The sequence below is a fragment of the Chelonoidis abingdonii genome, chromosome 1 (genome assembly GCF_003597395.2).
Source record: "Chelonoidis abingdonii isolate Lonesome George chromosome 1, CheloAbing_2.0, whole genome shotgun sequence".
Classification (NCBI taxonomy): domain Eukaryota; kingdom Metazoa; phylum Chordata; order Testudines; family Testudinidae; genus Chelonoidis; species Chelonoidis abingdonii.
Genome location: NC_133769.1, coordinates 102797548 through 102815733, shown reverse-complemented (window position 1 = coordinate 102815733; position 18186 = coordinate 102797548). Strand labels below are relative to the sequence as shown.

The following is an 18186-nucleotide window of genomic DNA, read 5'->3' as shown; positions in this document are numbered from 1 at the left end:
AATAAAAGAGTCTGTCCCTCATTCCTATGTCAGATTCAGGAGACAGCTTTCTTGGGGGCTGGTCCAAGTCTCTGGTCTGAACTCCCCCAGAAGCCAGGACCATCACGAACTTCACCATCTTCTAGTCCAAGTGCAAGACACTCTTCTTCAACCTGCCTTCACTAAAACACACACACAGTAGCACGTACATTTCACAAAACAAAACAAAATTAAAATCCTACACTACACACACAATTGCCACCCCTCACCCACCACCGGAGGCCCAGCTGAGAGCAAGAATAAACAACATTTTTAATCGTATCACTTAATGAACTATTGGAAAGTGCTCAGATACTCTGATGACGAGGGAGGTATAAGAACCTGAATAAAATAGGAACAGAGAGGCCTTAAGCTATCCATGGATGAAGATTCCTTATAATACATCACATCTGCAGAATTTAAATTTGTGGATTCATGAACATTAAAACCTTTATTAAAAGCTTTAAAATATTTTCATGTAAACTAGGTTTCTATTGCATTGATCCTTGTCTTTTTTATTTTAAAAATTATTTACTGTAAATCTAAAATATTTATATTGAAGTGATCATTTTTCCTAATGACCAGTTACTTTTCACTTTCTCTCCCAGTCCCTTCCCCCATTTAGTGATGGCTTTAGTGTTCTGCACATTTCCTGCTGCTCTAGAAACCATAGGGACTTTCTAGTCTTGAATCATTATTTAAAAAGAAAACAGCATTCATTTGACTCCGGCCAGTGGGTAGAAAGATAGTAACATTATAAATAATCCTCACCATGAGTAAGCTGGGACATCTATTTACTTTTTTTAAATTAATGCATGCTGCTGGCTGAGTCTGTCGTACTCAGAAGCGTGACTGGCATAAGGTTAACAGTACTGCATCTCCCAAAAGAGTTTGTCTTGTTTAGTAAAAGTGGTCCAGTTTAGGTCTGGTTTAGCTAGCATGCTAATTACACGTTTCCTAAATTTAACCTTTTTTTTCTAGATGAGATGCAGGGTAACAGCTTTAACTTGATTTTTAGCTAGTGGAAACACACAAGTCATGACACTCAGATCCACCCTGCATAGAAACAACGCCCCTCATTAGGAGCCAAATTCTAAAACCTGCACAGAGAGGGGACAGGAAGGTCTGCAAGGCTCCCTTTTCTCATCTTGCTGAACAAGCAAGCAGTTGATCTGTCCCACTAAATATCAACTGAGGCCAGGGCTACCTATGCAGAGACCCATGCCTTACCAGCACTCCCTGGTCAGGTCACAGCTGGAGTAACTTTCTGGGAGTTCAGGGGGAGGTAAAAAGAAACATCAGATATTTTCAGCTGAAAATTAGTTTAAACTTAAGCCAAGGTTCATTACATTGTACTCTGCATGTAAACAATGCTGTCTTGGAAATGGGCATATGTTTTAAAGATTAGCTTAATTGGAAAGAAAGGACCTTATGGTTAGCAGGAGTTACTAATCTGGAGAAATGTTCATACAGGTCTCCATGGTGCATTATGCGAGCTGAATGGGAGGGACGCAAGTGGTTGGTTCAGAGGGTGTGAGTACAATTTCATGTCAGCTGTAGTTTCAAAGTCTGACTTGGGAGGCCACAAGTGAAAAGTGGTTTGGAGTTGTCTCCTCCTATTCCCATTTGTGCACAACACAATTCAGCATGGTCGACAGTCTTTTGTGAGTGGGTGGAATCTGACTAGCAGCAGGTGTTGCAAGTCACAGTGAGATGCATTGAAGGAGCTGTACGTGCGTGAAAGGCGGGATGGAGGCTTGCTTGCTCTATACCTTCCTTTAAACTAATGTTGTTAGTGCTTCACTTTTATGATCACTATGTTCACTCTCAAATAAATTTGTAAAAGGGTGAAATACACATGCATCCAAGCATGTTGTCAAAGACCTTTTTAGATTCTTCTAATCACTGATGTTTAGGCAGACGTGATCTAGCAGGTGCAAGATTTAACATTGCCATCAACAAAGAAATACTGAAGGATTGTGCCATGTAACTGAAGGAGTAGATTGCAAGAAAGTGGGATGTTTATAATGTGGGCAAACACTGTGCAGCTTCTCTCAGGCAGCTCTGCTAAGGCACCTCAGCCTTGCCCTAGAACACCCCTGGAAGACATCCTGTTGTCTGAGAGCTTGGCCTCTTCCAGGCAACCCTCTTGTTGTCCCCTCTTCTCTTGATGTATTTCATTTGGTGTTTGTTGTAAGAGCACTGATTGTAATGAGTTTGTCTGGCATTCATGTGGATGTCACACATGCTTTTATCGGAGTTTCATTGTAATTTAGTAATTAAAGGATGCTTCAGCTAGAGTGTCACTGTGTATTTTAATACAAAAGAGGTCCCTAGACTGCCTTATACAGTCTGTGGTAATTTTCTGAGAAAAGGATGTCATGTCAGTCTAATCATCCTCCCTCCTGTGTATTAACATATTTATTATATCCCTACCTTTGAGTCAGAGTGCACTAGACAGACAAAAGACAGCAGGCACGCTGGGTCATTAAGAATGTAGACAACAGGAGCTTCTAAAGATGGAGCATGCTATCCCCTCTCTCCTGCTTGAACATGCAGAAAATCTTGCATATTGAGCATGTTAGCTCTCTGTGGGTCTTTCTCTGTCAGCTATTAAAACAGTAAGTTTGTGATTCCAGACATACCATACAGATCATGGGACACAAGCGAAGCTACTAATCCAAGCAGTTTGGAAACTATTTTTGTATTCAAGCACCAGGGAGTGGGAAGAGGAGGAGGTAGATGATACAGTGGCATTAGTGGATGTCTTCCTTATAGGAACACCTAGGTTCAAAACTGTATCTCATTTCCCAGTAAAAAGGAGCTGAATTAGAAAACATATATTCATACCACAAAATCACAACAGCTTTTAGCACAGTTTGACGTAATTGACACACTTTTCTCAGGGGCAACTCAGCAGAATTAGAGTAGCACAGAGTTTGCAGCCTATGAAAAACAAGCATTGACTGTGCTCCATGGGGGGAAGCTTGCAGTCAGCCCTTAGTCCTGGCCCCCAGTGTTCCTGCTCTCCAGCTGTGATCATCTGAATTGCTAATTATGCCAGACTACATGGATGCTTTGTGATATGGATAAATTTCCAATAGGGACTTGGTTGAGACCATCCAACTCATTTCACTTGTGATCTAAGTACAGTGACCATATTTTCCAAAAGGGAAAACGGGACAACCCAGGGCCCGACCCAAGCCCCCGCCACTCACCCATGCAGGGCCTGCCCAAGGCTCCCCTCTCCTCCCCCAGTGCAGGGAGGCCCAAGACCCCCTGTTGCCTGCCCATGCGGGACCAGCCTGGCCCGAGCCACTTTTCTGAGCCCTTCCTCCCAGGTTGGGCTGACATTGCTGCCCCCCCCCCCCGCACATTCCTCCACACCCTACCAGGGGTCGCATCCCCCTTTATTGGCCAAAAAAAGTCAGAACGACCAGGACAGAGCTTAAAAATGGGACTGTCCAGGCCAAAATGAGATGTATGGTGTCATAAGCAGATAGCTAAGGGTTAATGTTTCTTTTACCTGTAAAGGGTTAACAAAGGGAACCAAACATCTGACAAAAGGACCAATCAGGAAACCGGATTTTTCAAAGCTTAAGGGAGGGAATTTGGGGGTGTTTCTTGGTCTTGGGTCTTTGTCTGTTCTGTGCTCTCTCAGCTATGAGAGGGTCTATTTCCAGTCCTGTCTAATCTTCTGTTCCCAGTTTTAAGTACAAGGTAGCAAAGCTATAGTCTTTTAAATTGTTTTGCTGTATTTGGCATCTGTGTATCTGGCTGGTGAAGTCTTTATGTGTATTTGGCTATAAGTATTTTAAATTGTAATTGTTTTTTGGATAAGGCTTTTATCCTTCTTCTATTGTTTATTCCATTCTATAGTTGAAAACCCTGTAAATCTTACCATCTAGATTACAGAAACTGTTATCTATTTTTCTTTCTTTTTTTATTAAAAGTTTTGCTTTTTAAGACCTGTTGATTTTTTTTCTAGTTGACCTACAGGAATTGCTGGGAGAAGGAAAGACAGGGGGAAGGGGGGACACTGCTCTCTTGTTTAACTCTCCTATGTCCAGCAGGCCGGGACGAACTACGGGGCAGAGAGATGAATCTTTCTGTTCCTTGTCTTGGTTTGTTCTTTTGTGGAAGAGAGAGAACATGCTCTTGTATTGTGATGTAAAGAGGTTGCATCAGTAACTCTCAGGTTAGCCCAGAGAGGAAATTCTGGGTGGGAGAGAGGTGGGGGGAATGGTTTATTTCCCTTTGTGGTAAGACTCAGAGCCTCTGAGTCTTGGGGTCCCCCAGGGAAGGTTTTGGGGAGACCAGAGTGAGCCAAGACACTGGAAATTTTTGGCTGGTGGCAGTGATATCAGATCTAAGCTGGTAATTAAGCTCAGAGGGGTTCATGCTAGCTTCTCAGTTTATGAACGCTAAGGTTCAAATCTGAGTGGGAAAGCTATGATATATGGTCACTCTAGATCTAAGTCAAATTTAAACATAGTTTTCCCAAGATGAAGGCACTAACTCAATTCATCAGACATTTCTAATGCGTAAGATGGTGAGAAAAATGTTTCTAAAGCACCTAACTCCCATTTTCAGAAGTGACTTAGCAGCCTAGTTCCTACTGACTTTCAATAAGACTTAGGCTCCTAAGTGCCAGGTCACTTTTGAAAATGGGACTTGGGTGCTTTTGAAATTTTACCCCATGTGTCTACTACTGTAAAGTTGTGGCCTGCCTTAGAAACACAAACAAATTGTCCCATGTTGCAAATCTTATTCCCATAAATTGTCTTGTATTACCTAGAGCACTGTTAAAAGTAGTTCTTTATTAGATCTTTCACAAGCTATGTGCACCTCATATCTCATTCAAAGACATGTCAAACACACCAACTAATACATTCATGAACAATTATGCAAACAGATGTACTTATCTCTAAGATAAGTAGCCCCACTTATTTTAGTGAAACTGTTCACGTGCTCAAAGTTGAGCACATGCATAAGTGTATGAAGAATTGGGGCCATAAATTATAACATGAAAGCTATGAGAATGGGAATTGATGGTAACTAAACTAACCAGGATAGACAGACAAAAAAACCCCACCCTATTTCTAGATTAAATAATATGGGTGGCATCTAATCTCTAAGTAGGAGTTACAAGTCAATACTGGATGGTAATTAAAACTTATGTACAGTAATAACTATATCTCATGGAGAACACTTAGCTGTAAAGGAGTTAATCTGAGAGTTCAAGATCTCTGTTATTCTTTGTATCTCACACATCTTCTTAAACTTGTCAAGCTGTTTTTACTGGCGTTTCTTTCTGCAACAATTTCCATGTGTGATACATTTTCCTGCTGATATAAATGTATCTATAAATGATAATTTTCTTTTACTTTCCAGTGATCCTAGAAATAGGGAACTAAGGGAAGAAACAGTAAATTCCTCACCCCTCATCGTCTGTAAAAACAAACAAAACTATTTATACAAGTGTCGGTTAATTTCCAAAGTTCCCGCATATGTCAATGCAAAACAAACTATAATATGAGAACGAGGTCATTCTTTCCTCTTTATGATCTTTCCAAAAGCTTGGGGAACAGGCAGTTTTTAATCATAGAATCATAGGATTGGAAGAGACCTCGAGAAGTCATCTAGTCCAGTCCCCTGAACTCATGGCAGTACTATCTAGACCATTCCTGACAGGCGTTTGTCTAACCTGTTTTTAAAAATCTCCAATGATGGAGATTCCACAACCTCCCTAGGCAATTTATTCCAGTGCTTACCCACCCTGACAATTAGGAAGTTTTTCCTAATGTCCAACTTAAACCTCCCTTGCTGCAATTTAAGCCCATTGCTTCTTGTCCTATTCTCAGAAATTAAGAAAAACAATTTTTCTCCCTCCTCCTTGTAACAATCTTTTATGTACTTGAAAACTGTTAGCATGTCCGTCCATTCTCCCCTCCCACCCCCCATCTTCTCTTTTCCAGACAAAACCAACTTTTTCAATCTTCCCTCATAGGTCATGTTTTCTAGACCTTTAATCATTTTTGTTACTCTTCTCTGGATTCTCTCCAATTTGTTCACATCCTTCCTCAAATGTGGCACCCAGAACTGGACACAATACTCCAGTTGAGGCCTAATCAGCGCAGAGTGGAGTGGAAGAATTACTTCTCATGCCTTGCTTACAACACTCCTGCTAATACATCTCAGAATGTTCGCCTATTCTTTTTTTTTTTTTTTTTTGCAACTGCATTACACTGTTGACTTCTATTTAACGTGTGGTCCACTATGATCCCCAGATCCCTTTACGCAGTACTCCTTAAAATCAATAATAGATAACAGTTAAGCTGTTGCAAACCCCTGTGTAGACACACACATTTCAGTTTAATAGTTTAGCTTAAATCTTTTCCTAATCAACTTAAATTAAACTGAAATAAGCCTGACTTAAAGTGAAATAATGTCAATACAGCATTTTTCACCAGTTTAAATTTAACGTCACACCCTAAGTTAAACCGGTTCAATTGTGTGTACAGATAAGCCCGGGATTCTTCTACTATTATCATAGTAAGGGAATGCCTACATTGTAATCGAGAGGTGTCAATGCAGCACATATAGACATACCCAAGCTAGCTGTGATCTAGCTAAATCAAATCTAAGTCATGCAATAAGGACAGTGAAGTCTCAGAAGCTCAGAGAGCTACAGGGGCTAGCTCTCCCCACTTGGGACCTTGGGTACATACTAGAGCAGCCGGTGCCCATGATCTATCATTGAATCTATCTAGATCTAAGCTGACTCAAGTATGTCTACATGTGCTGCAGTCATACACCCAACTGTAGTGTAGACATACCCTTAGGGTCACATTTTGTTACCCCTGCTCCCATTGAGTATTCCACAAATGGTCTCACTGGACCTGATCCTCTCCTGCCTTGCAGTTTCTGCAGTCATTTACAGCTGTGCTAAGTACACTACCCTTCTGATTTAGGAGTGTTTTACACTCACTTTACACTGGTAATAAGTGACTACACAAGCAGCAAGGCAGTGAAGAATCATGCCTACTGGCTTCAGTGGGACCACTCCTGGTGCAAGGTAACATTGACCACGAGTAAGGGTAAAGCATTCATGCTATTAGCACATTTTGATAACCTACCTAGTCTGCTTTAGGTTGATCATCTCTCTCCTTCCTTTCCACCCCCTCCCCCGACAGGAAAACATTTCACTACATATACACTTACAGAGGTTTGTAGAGTACAGGCATTACAGGTGTAGCTATGCTCTGCAGCGAAAGATAAGTTGCATTCACACTTGATACTGTGATGTGCAGCAATACACCACAGTGAAAGGCTCAGGCAGTGGAGAAAGATTTTCATCATGGTGAGGAAAGGCTCTGGCTGCAGGGAAGAAGCAGGACACTACACTGCTAAAAACAGCAGTGTAGATGTGGGAGGCAGAGCCTGGGCATGTGGAGAGTCATGCAGGGTATAGTCCCTGGGCAGGTTCAGGCTTGTAGGGCACTCTACTTGTCGAAGCCATGCCTCCCCATCTACATTGCTATTTATACCCTGGCTAGCTGGAGCACGCAGCGTCTGTACTCTACACTCCACTCTGAGTGTAGACACATCTTTTTGCTGCTCCTCACCAAGATGACCAATGGACATAAGATGAGTATACACTATTACACACAATGCCAATATTCTAGGAGTGCCATTTCTGTTGCCGACTGGACATTTCTTCTTCAGTCTCAAACACAGTCACACTCTACTAGCTCTGGCTGCACTTGATATGCTAAGGCCAGATCATGAACACCATATGCTCACTGAAGACCCAGGAGTGCGTAATCTAGCCCTTGGTGAGTATATTGTGTATGGTAACAGGTCTATTTTGGAAAAATATGGTGTAAACTGTAGGCTGGGGCAACACAATCGCCATGTTTGTATATAAATCTCAAATTCCTATCTACACCTGTGCCATAAACCATTAGACCTAGGCCTAATGAGTATTAGATTATTATTTGACATCACTCAAGTGTGCTAGGCGTTTTATAGTACAGATAGACTGATACAGTCCCTATGCTCCCATAATGTACTGGGTGTAACTGATTGGACCACTGATCCATGAGCCCACTACACAAGTCTGTATGAAGGGGGAGTTGTAAACTACTCCTGGCACTGTGGGGGGTAGACGTAAATCCCAGCCTCTCTTACTTCCAAACAAACAGGATTTCTTGCTGTAGCCTGGAAAGGAGAGCTGATCTCCCCCGAAGGGAGAGTTTAGAAAGAGCAAGTGCTTACTTTGTTGGACTCAGACACACAACATACAAGAAGAGAAAGCCACTTTTACCTGTGAAATAAGACGGATTTGACAAGCGTGACAACATCCCGACTGGCGTTGTATCCAGCACAAACAATGGCGACATGGATCGTCTGAGGGAGAAAAGGACACAAAAGGAACAAAAATAAAGCCTTTTTTGTGTTTTATCATTCATGAAAGAGAAAACATACATGGCAGGGCTATATTTATTGTGGCAATTGTTGGAGCTCAAGAGTGGGTGGTCTGCAGCTGTTTGCAGCCCACTTGAGGCAGTTTTGTTAAAAACATTTTAATTGAGTTATAACACCATCATCATTCCAAAGTCATTACTGTTGCTAAATTACATCTGATGTAGGAAAGGATTGTATTTATCAACTGTGCGAGTATTTTGTATTTTTATGTGTATACATTACACACACACACACAAAATGTGTGTATACTATTCAAAATATGCAAATATGTGCAGACATTTTGAACACTTATCCTCTGTACTGAGATTTACAAATGTATGTTTGTTATAAGCAGACACGTTCAGGAATTTTACATCATGTAAAATCTACATATGCTTATTTGGCTTTTAATCTGAGGTGGAGCAAGATGGAGGAAGACACAAGAATAGTTTTAACTCATCTCCCCACCCTCCTTTGAATCTGAGGCAGAGGTTTGGCAAGTTCTTCTGTTAGGCTCAAGGAGGGGTAGGGAAAGGTCCCCAGTAATAATCATCAACTAACCTGAACATTATTCATTTACCCTGCTCTGAATGTTTCACAGTAAATCATTGCCATTGCTTTGGGAAATAGAAAATTAACCTTTACAGATTTTGATTTGAACATCCCCACTCTTCTTTTTTTTTTTTGAATGAACAAAGGGGGCAAGGAGAGCTCATCACGCTGACAGAACAATGCTCTGAAATGGGACATAGCTGTGAAAGTGTAGGAATGCCTAGCTGGTTTCCATTTGAAGCTTGGCTAGCTAGTGTCTCACTCACACAGCTCTTACTTTCTGGAGGGAGCCCATTATGCAGAGAACAAATAGGAATTCTCACTCCTCACATAGTCAGCAGTCCCCAAAAGTGGACTGCAACAGAGGCTGGGATGATCTTTAGGTTTTGAGAGACATGTATTAGCCATACAACCAGAATCCAGAGTGGTGGGTGGCAGGAAGAAGAGCTGCACCATGTGTTAGGTATCAGTAGGGCTATAATTTTTTCACAAGGCCACATAAATGATTAACTTGAGTAGAGTTCGTGAAACCTTAGAAATGGCAGTAAAAACGTATTTGGTTAGCGTCCCACAGGTTTGACCCATCTGCCCCTCTGTCTCCATCTACAGGGGACAGATGGGCAAACCTGAGAGATGCTGTGTCCCCGTGCACCAAGTTGCAATGCCCGCATCAGGCAGCTGGGCCCAACTCCATGGGACAGGAGCCACTGCTCTGGGGTGAGTGCAGGGTGGGCTCGCTCTCCGCCCTCACTCCCAGGGCCTCATCTTTCAGCTCCTCGCCCCACTATATTATTGTGTATGTTTTGTGTATGTTGTATATTATTGTGTATGTTGATGTAGCAAAAACTACTGGTGACCTTTCTGTGACTTATTTTTTCCCCGCATCTTGCCAAAACTGTAGCTTTAGGTATCAGTCACATTAGATTTATTGCAGAAAACTTTGGGAGTGGTGCTGTGAGGTTTTCAATCCTATAAACTCACACTGAAGTTAGTAGAGTTGAGGCCATTCAGCACTTAGCAAGATCAGACCCTGCATCACCATCCTGATATAACAAAACAAGAAAGGTTACCAGAGTAACAGCAGTTTAACCTATAACTGCTGAATCTATAGACTTGGATTCCAGTATATTTTTGATTGCACTATGCTTGGTTAGTCTCCCATCTGGGTGTCTCCCAATTTATTTATGGCTTTATGGAGATCTAACCCCTTACTGTCAATTAAAGTCATGTTAGCAGACCAGTTTTATACACAGATCTAACCCCTTACTGTCAATTAAAGTCATGTTAGCAGACCAGTTTTATACACAGCTTAAACTCTACTTTCTTCTGGTGATTGTAGACCAGGTACAATCATCCTGAAGCCATGTTATGGACTGGGCTTAGACACAATATTGCTTACAAGCACAGTTTTGCCTAGTCTGTCCTGACCAGAAAAATCAGATTCTAAACTGTATTAGCATGAGCCTATCCTGCCTCTAATCTCCCTTTTCTCAGCAAGTTGGTTGAGAAGTTACAAAAAACTGTCTCTCATGCCACCTGTCAGCTGCCAATGTCCTAGACCCCCCTCAGGCAGGCTTCAGGCCAGAGCACAATAGAGAGACAGTACTTGTTGCTCTGTTGAACGATTTCTTCCAGCCCAAAGACAAGGGAAAAACATCCATAGAACTCCTGCTGGACCTCTTTGTAGCACTTGATACTATTGATCACCAGATGCTCCTGTCCTGCCTCCAAGATGCTATGGGAATGAACAAAAATGTCCTGGAATATTTCAGAGGGTTATTACGGATAGCTGGTCCCTCATCTTCCAAAGCCTTCACCTGCAGTGTGCTGTAAGGCTTAGTCCTCCTCCAAATATTATTCAACATTTGTACAAAGCTACTGGGAAAGCTAGTGAGACAAGATGGGCTGCAGCATCAACAATACACAGACACAATCCCATTCTATATCTCAAAGGCAAAGTACATTCGCTCAAAGGCCAACAGCGCCATCTCCCAGCTTTCTTTATGCCTACCCAATTCGGCACCTGGTTGAGAAGCTGTTTAAATTCAGGTAAGACTGAGTGATGCTAGCAGGAAGAGGTAGGCACTTCAGAGAAATTGCCTCCTCTGTAATATTCCTCACTATCAAGGACATCTCACTCAGATTACTAAATTGGTCAGCAGCCATAGATCCTTTTGAGATTCCTCGATGTTCCTGGATACCCACTTCCATCTGCAACTGGCTAGAAGATTCTATCCATCCTATCAGACCCAGACCTGGCCACACTGATTCATGCATTGTGACCTCCAGGACAATGGTCTTCAAGACAATGTACTCAAGGCCAAGTTGCTTGTCTAACACAAGACACTGCAGTTGCCTTCAAGAAGGACAAAAAAGTTGGTGCTGTCCTGATGGGACTTGTCAGCTGCATATGACACTGTCTGGCATGTGGGGCTGACAGCCAAGTTTGTGCAGTTCTTCATGGACATGATAAACAATTGCACCTTGATCTTGCAAGCTGGAGACAAAGTTAGTGAACTTAGGCATCTCTGTGATGGACTCCTGCAAGGATCTGTTCTAGCTTCTATTCTTTTTTACTTACTTACCTACGATCTGCCAACAACTAAGGCTGATAAGAATATACATGGTGATGATACCTCTCTCGCTGACATGGGTAACATTCTAAATGATATGAAGGATCACTCAACCAGGGCATGAACGCTCCAGCCACTTACCTTCTTCAGTGGACACTTGTATTAACTGAGTCTAAGACAGTGGCCACAATGCTATCTGAACAATCGCTTAGCTAATCAACCCCTTACAGTCTGTGCTAAGGATCATTCACTTCCTTTCCAGTCAGTTGTCACTTATTTAGGAGTCAAACTAAATCACAATTTAACATATCGGTCCCATTTAGAACATTTGGAGAAAAAGGTCATCTCGTGCACTGCCTTGATCCAGAAGCAGGAACCTCCTGCGGAGCATAGGCAAATGTTCTACGAACTTCAGTCCTAGCTCTGGTATTTGCTCCAGTGGAATACTGGGCAGCAGTTTGGGGCAGAAGTCAGCACATGCATCTCATTGGCTCGGAGCTGAACACAGCCACCTGTACTATTAGTTGTTCTCTTAGCCACACATTAATATCTAATTTATATGTATTAGCCTATATGGTTCCCCAAAACTTCAAGGAGATGCCATCATCCTGAAAACTGCCTGGAGAGCTATGCTGGATGAAAACAACCTGCTGCATCCAAGACCCACAAAAGATGCAAGTAAGTAATGCACAGAAGATCTGCATGCCTCTGGAAGAAAACACTTACTCAACCTGCAATTCCTGCTGACTTACTATGACTGACTTTGCGACATCCTTTAGCAGCAGCCACTCATATACTTATGCCCAGTGTTGCCAGTCCAACACCAATCTCAGATGAACCAGGGCATAGTGAAGTCAACAGCTATGTCCTCACAGACTGAAAGGCACTCTAGTACCGAGAGGCAGGCATGCTGACAAACATTAGAAGCCCTAACCTATGATCACTTGTTTGCAGCTTGGGACACAGTTCCTGGACTTGGTTTAACAAGCTGCTGACTGGAACCGCCAGAATGGCTGCCATAATGCAGAAATTTGGTTTAGCCCAATCTTCAGTGTGATTGTAGGGCAGCGATGTGGATGGTCAAACATGTGGTAGAAGAGTGCACAAATAGAAGATAGGAGGATGGAGGGAAACACCTTGATACTTTTGATGATGAAGCCAGATGGCTGAACAATTTAGATATTGACTTGTGGTGCATGTGACAACTTCCACACTCAAATCTGCAACTCATATCCAAGTATGAAGCCACATACCCTAAGAAAGTTCCAGCTGTCACAAAATGTAGCAGACCACCATCATGAAGACATCCCCCTAGTGCACTGCTCTGTGCTAAGTCCAGTTTTAAACCATTGTCTGGATATTCAAAGCCCTCCATGGCATTGCCCATTGCAACCTAACAGCGCCTCTCCCTCTGCAATGATAATCTCCCACAAGAGCTACATTCCACCACAACAATACATCTGTCCACTAGTAGTGGGAGGTCTACGAGTTCAAGACATAGAACTTTCACAAGACTTGGATCTAGCTAATGCAAGCAAGAGATTAGAATGACCACAGACCTGATCAGACTTCTCTGCCCCTCATGCTACATTACCCCATCAGAACAGCTCTCCCAGCCCACATGACACAATAGGAAGTAGTGGCTGGGCTGGAATATGTTGCACATGCTATAAAATGTTAAACATCATCAGATACATCATAAATATTAAACAGAAATCATGTTATCAGAGAATAAATTGTAATCACATTTAATTGCATTTTCAAATGTTTTATTATTATTATTAAAACTACCCCAAATGGAGAGTTATTAAACGTTTCAAGATTTAAAGAACTCCTTGACTGTGATCAACAGTCTAGTACCAGCACTTTTATTCTCCCACAGAGCTCTAGCCTCGCCCCTTCTTTTGTACTGCTTCCCAGACTCTTCCCCTTCTCTACTCCACACCCCAAGCCTTGCTACAGGCGCTTTTAGGTCAGAAATGTTGAAAGATTCAGTTAATACCTCCAAATTTCGAAAAACTGAATGTGTGCGTAGGGGTGGGGGGGAAGGAATACTGCCCTCACACACAGAAACACAGAGCTGGCATCTCCAGTAATAGTATAAACAATGAGACCCCTGGCAAATCTGATAATAGGGAAGTTAAAATTAAACTTCCATTGCTGTCACTGAATTATACTGTGAATTCCTTAAGAAGGAGGAAAAGCTATTTCGTTATCAACATTGCATGTTGTTAGATAGGGGACGGCATGCCCAGTGAGGTTTCATGTTTTATATAACCATTGCCTCCAGCTAAACCCCACAGAGAAATAACGTGTATTTCTGGAAGACCACTTAAACTATTTTCTTTTTAACAGCTATTCACTTGCTCTAAATTGGTCGAGGGCATTGAGGCTAGGACTGAGCTAACCAGTACTCGACTAAGAATAAGTATAATTCATTTACTTACAGCCTTATCCTACTGCCACTGAATTCTATGGCAAATCTCTCCTGTGTTACACAGAGAGCAAGATCAGACCTTCATTGTTTGGAGGAAAAAGTCTGACCCCCCCACCTTTAGCACTAGTATTACATTTTCTGATTGTCAGAAAAAAAGCCCAGCACTGGAAACCTGTGTTTTAGTTCTAATAGATACATCAAATTTGTCAGATGAATAGACAGCAGACTTAATTTTATATGAAGAGATCATCAAGACTAATTTTTGCCCCTCAATCATATTATTTTTCACCTTCTGTTTTTTCAGGAAAAAAAAAAGATAAAAAGGGTGACAGTTATCAGATTAAACGTGTTAATTTTAATGGGGGAGGGTAATCTATTTTTGACCCTCCTGCCCCTGCCAGTTTGACTTCATTTTGAACTAGGCCTCACCCTGGCTTCCCACTTTACACTTGAAAATTTGTGGTTCTGCTAAGAGGATGGCTAGTGCACGAACAAGGAAGTAAGGTTTTAAAAAGCACTGTGTCCTTATCAGCTCATTTGGAAACATTTGGGGTCAGATTCACAGCTGACATATCAGCGATGCTTTAGTGCAGTCAATAGAGGCTGGTTTACTCCTGAATCTGGACCATGAGAATCAAAAACAAGACATCAGCCAAATAACAAGAGAGATCAACATAAGGAAGAAAAAATAATATTTTCAAGAGTATCAGAAGACGACAAAAGCAAAGTATACTGTAAACCTATTAGAATTTACTGCACAACATCCCTTGACGGGAATTGCAGCATTTTCAGAAGCACACTCCTTGGGTGAATAAATCCCCCCCTTCCCCCGCATTCATTGTTTCAGGTAATGCTTTTTGTTTTACCTCACACTTCTCCACTGCTGGCTGCTGCCCACACTCTGAGCTGTTCCCTGCCACGATGCCAGCCCGCAGGCTTTCACTGTCCCCAGTCCCCTCCTCCATGGAGTAGGTTTTTGAATGATTGCCACGACGATGTGTTGGGCTCCGGCTCTGCGCCAGGCTGAGCTGCTTGCGGAGCACCTGGTTCTCCTCCTCCACCTCCCGCATGCGTATTTCCAAGCTCTCCCGCTCCCGCTGGTTCGAGGCTGTGTAATGAGGGCTATGGGGCTGAGATTCGATTGGCGACAGCGACGCCGCCTTCCCATCTAAGGGATGGAAAATAATATCTGGATGAGAGGAGGGTTAACATTTTGTGTGTGCTTTACATAGCGAAAACAGACAATCATTTCAAATAAATCCACCTCTTATATAGACTAAGGTCCACATTCAAGAAAACACTTAAGCATATGGTTAACTTAGGCAAATGCTTCAGGCCTACTGACTTCAAGTCCCATTAACTGCAAGGGAACTTAAATATATACATAAAGATGAGCATGTCTGTCTTGGACAGGTGTATTTGCCAGAATCAGGGCTGGAACGGGAAGATAATGAGGAACAGGAGGATTTAATATAATGACAATTAATATATCATTAGAGGAAGTGACAATTAATATACAGTGAGGGAAGAAAATGTTTTTTAAAAAATGGATGAGACAAAGTATTTTTTCTATTCTCCCACCCAAAAACTTGCAGCATTTCAGGTGTCACATCTTGCCAAGAATTGACCCTGCATGATTTCGTATGTGAGGGAGTGATTTACATCACTCAGGAGAGACCCAAGATGCATGAGAAGGAAAACATAATTACATATAATGTACCCAAGAGAGGATCATTCCACCATCTGTTCCAGGTGTGTTACTGCCACAAGGGTTTGGAGAGAGAAAATGGAGAGAGGCAGCCAATCTTTTAGTGACAGAGACATTCTTCCAAATTGCTTTTAACGGAGCAATACATTCATGGCAAATGTTTGAGAGGTGATTAAAAAAAAACAAATCCACCGTTAAATAATTTTCAGTTAAAATTAAATGAGACCAATAAAAATGAATGGTTACAGGTGTCCACAGAGTAGCAAGACAGTCTGCAGTTAACAAGGGCTAAGTTCACTTCAACACGTCACTGCAATGAGGATGATGGGTGAATGCCTTGTGCTGAGTACTTCTCAAAAATAAACTTTCTGCTCACATGCATTTAAAAAGGCTGCACTGTTTAACAATCCTCCGCACTGTGCACAATCACACTGGCTTTATCAAGCAGTCACCAATTTGTGAGTGGTTTAGAAAACCCAAAATCATACAGTTATTGCTAAGCTATCCTTATTACCAGGAAATCACTCGTTCTCAAATTTATCTCCCTGCTGCAAAGACCCTGTTCATCTCCTGCTTCACTCTACTGTTTCTGACTTACCTGATCAGTGTTAAACTCCTCAAACTGCTACAGAAATGAGAACCAGTTTTCAAGCCTCCACTGTTGCACATCAGATAGACACATACAAATATGCATTCACTATATATTAGTTGCCCTCCCCAATCCTATTTAATTTTTTTAAAAATATGAATAAGTTTGATAAGTATGTCTGAGTTTGTAAATGTGTAAAGACAGAATTCTGATGCTTATTTATTGATATTTGTAACTTGTTAAAAATACCAAATTGTTATTTTTAACATAAACAAAACACAACATTTTCTTAAGCTTACAAAGCCAAGCACACAACAGTTAGGAAATGCCAGATTCAGAGTTGCCTGAGCAGCCTTAATCTGCCCCCTTATGAATATGCATTACGGCAATTTTTATGGATCACATTCTTTTCTTTCCACTGGACCCTACTTCATTCAGGAATAGTCAACACCAAAATCTAACATTAGCAAAACTACCTATTGTTCAGAGCTGGCCAAAACATGTTAAAAATCAGCAACGTTTTCCTCATCATTTCAATTTTTTTTAAAAAAATGCAACCAATTCTATAGTTATCAATGACAATTTTTTTATGCTCTTCAAACTTTTTTTTTTGGTAAAAATTTTTGCTGCAGGGCTGGTGACACCTAATCTCTGCAGGCACAATGGGAGGCATTTTCACTCCTGCCCACTGTTACCAATCAATCTTTGTTTCATTGATTTCAGTGTGTTAGCTGAACTCGATGTTTTCTGAAATCTACTGATTTAAACTGAATCTTGCCAAGCCTAGCTATTTGATATGAAGTTCTACATAGAAAGTGTTAAATACAGAGAGGCTATTTTTCCGCCAAAGAATCTCATACGGGCTACTGCAGCAACTCCCTCTGCACAGCATTGCTTTCTTACCAACTCGTGATTTCCTCACTAGTCTCCTCGCAATAGAAGGTGTTTTTCTTAAAACCCGAGCCTCATGTGTCTGATGAAGTGGGTATTCACCCACGAAAGTTTATGCTCCAATACTTCTGTTAGTCTATAAGGTGCCACAGGACTCTTTGTCGCTTTTTACTGGAGGCAAGTGACTGTGAAAATCTCAGCTTTAATTTAAAAGCCAAGGAAGTTTCTAGTCCTCATGGGCAGAACCCCGCGTGGATACAAATATTTATCCGCAAATATTTATATCCACAGATATAAATCGGCTCTCCCAGGAACTGCAGTGGTGAAAGAAGTAGAACATGGGGCCGCCGTTCCCAGTAGCCAGCGCCCCATGCTGGCAGCTCCTCCAGTGCAGCTGTATCACCCCCAACCCTGTCCGTGTCTCTTCTACATAGCTGACTGCGCCTCCTGTCTGAGTCTATACAGCTGCGCTGAAGAACAGGGCTGGAGGCGGCACAGCAGTGCTGGAGGTGCTGCCGGCATGGGCCACTGGCTACTGGAAGTGTGGCCCCACATTCTGTTCCTTTCACCATTGCAGTTCTCAGGAAAGCCCTGCGGATGCTGATTTATAGCCATGGATATCCGCATTTGCAGATATAAATTTGTATCCACGCAGGGCTCGCCTCATGGATGCAGAGAAAAGCCTGAAAATATGAACTGGTTTGACCTAAAGGCTCAGATCGGAAAGCAAATAAAAAGAATCCAAAACTTAAAAACTAAAAACAAACAAAACAAAAAAACCCAACATGATTATTAAACCAAATTCATGATTTTGGGAACATGGCACAGGATTTCTGAAAGCTTAGGGTTGGCAGTACTGGTATTGTGATCATTAATTATTCTTGTGTGGATGGCGACTTGCAGAGACATTGGCTTCAGTGCACATATAATTACAGATGAACCTCTCTGA

The 18186-nt window shown here is 41.9% G+C and overlaps 1 protein-coding gene across 2 annotated transcripts in view; it reads right to left on the bottom strand.

Moving 5' to 3' along the window:
- Positions 1 to 18186, bottom strand: part of LARGE1 (LARGE xylosyl- and glucuronyltransferase 1) — a 398132-nt gene that overhangs the window by 205848 nt on the left and 174098 nt on the right. For both annotated transcript variants that reach the window (XM_032763382.2, XM_075068615.1), the window contains 2 exons: positions 14916 to 15217; positions 8348 to 8430 (listed from right to left, as the gene is read on the bottom strand). In XM_032763382.2, the coding sequence (XP_032619273.1) occupies positions 8348 to 8430; positions 14916 to 15217 (385 nt within the window). The remainder of the gene's footprint in view (positions 1 to 8347; positions 8431 to 14915; positions 15218 to 18186) is intronic.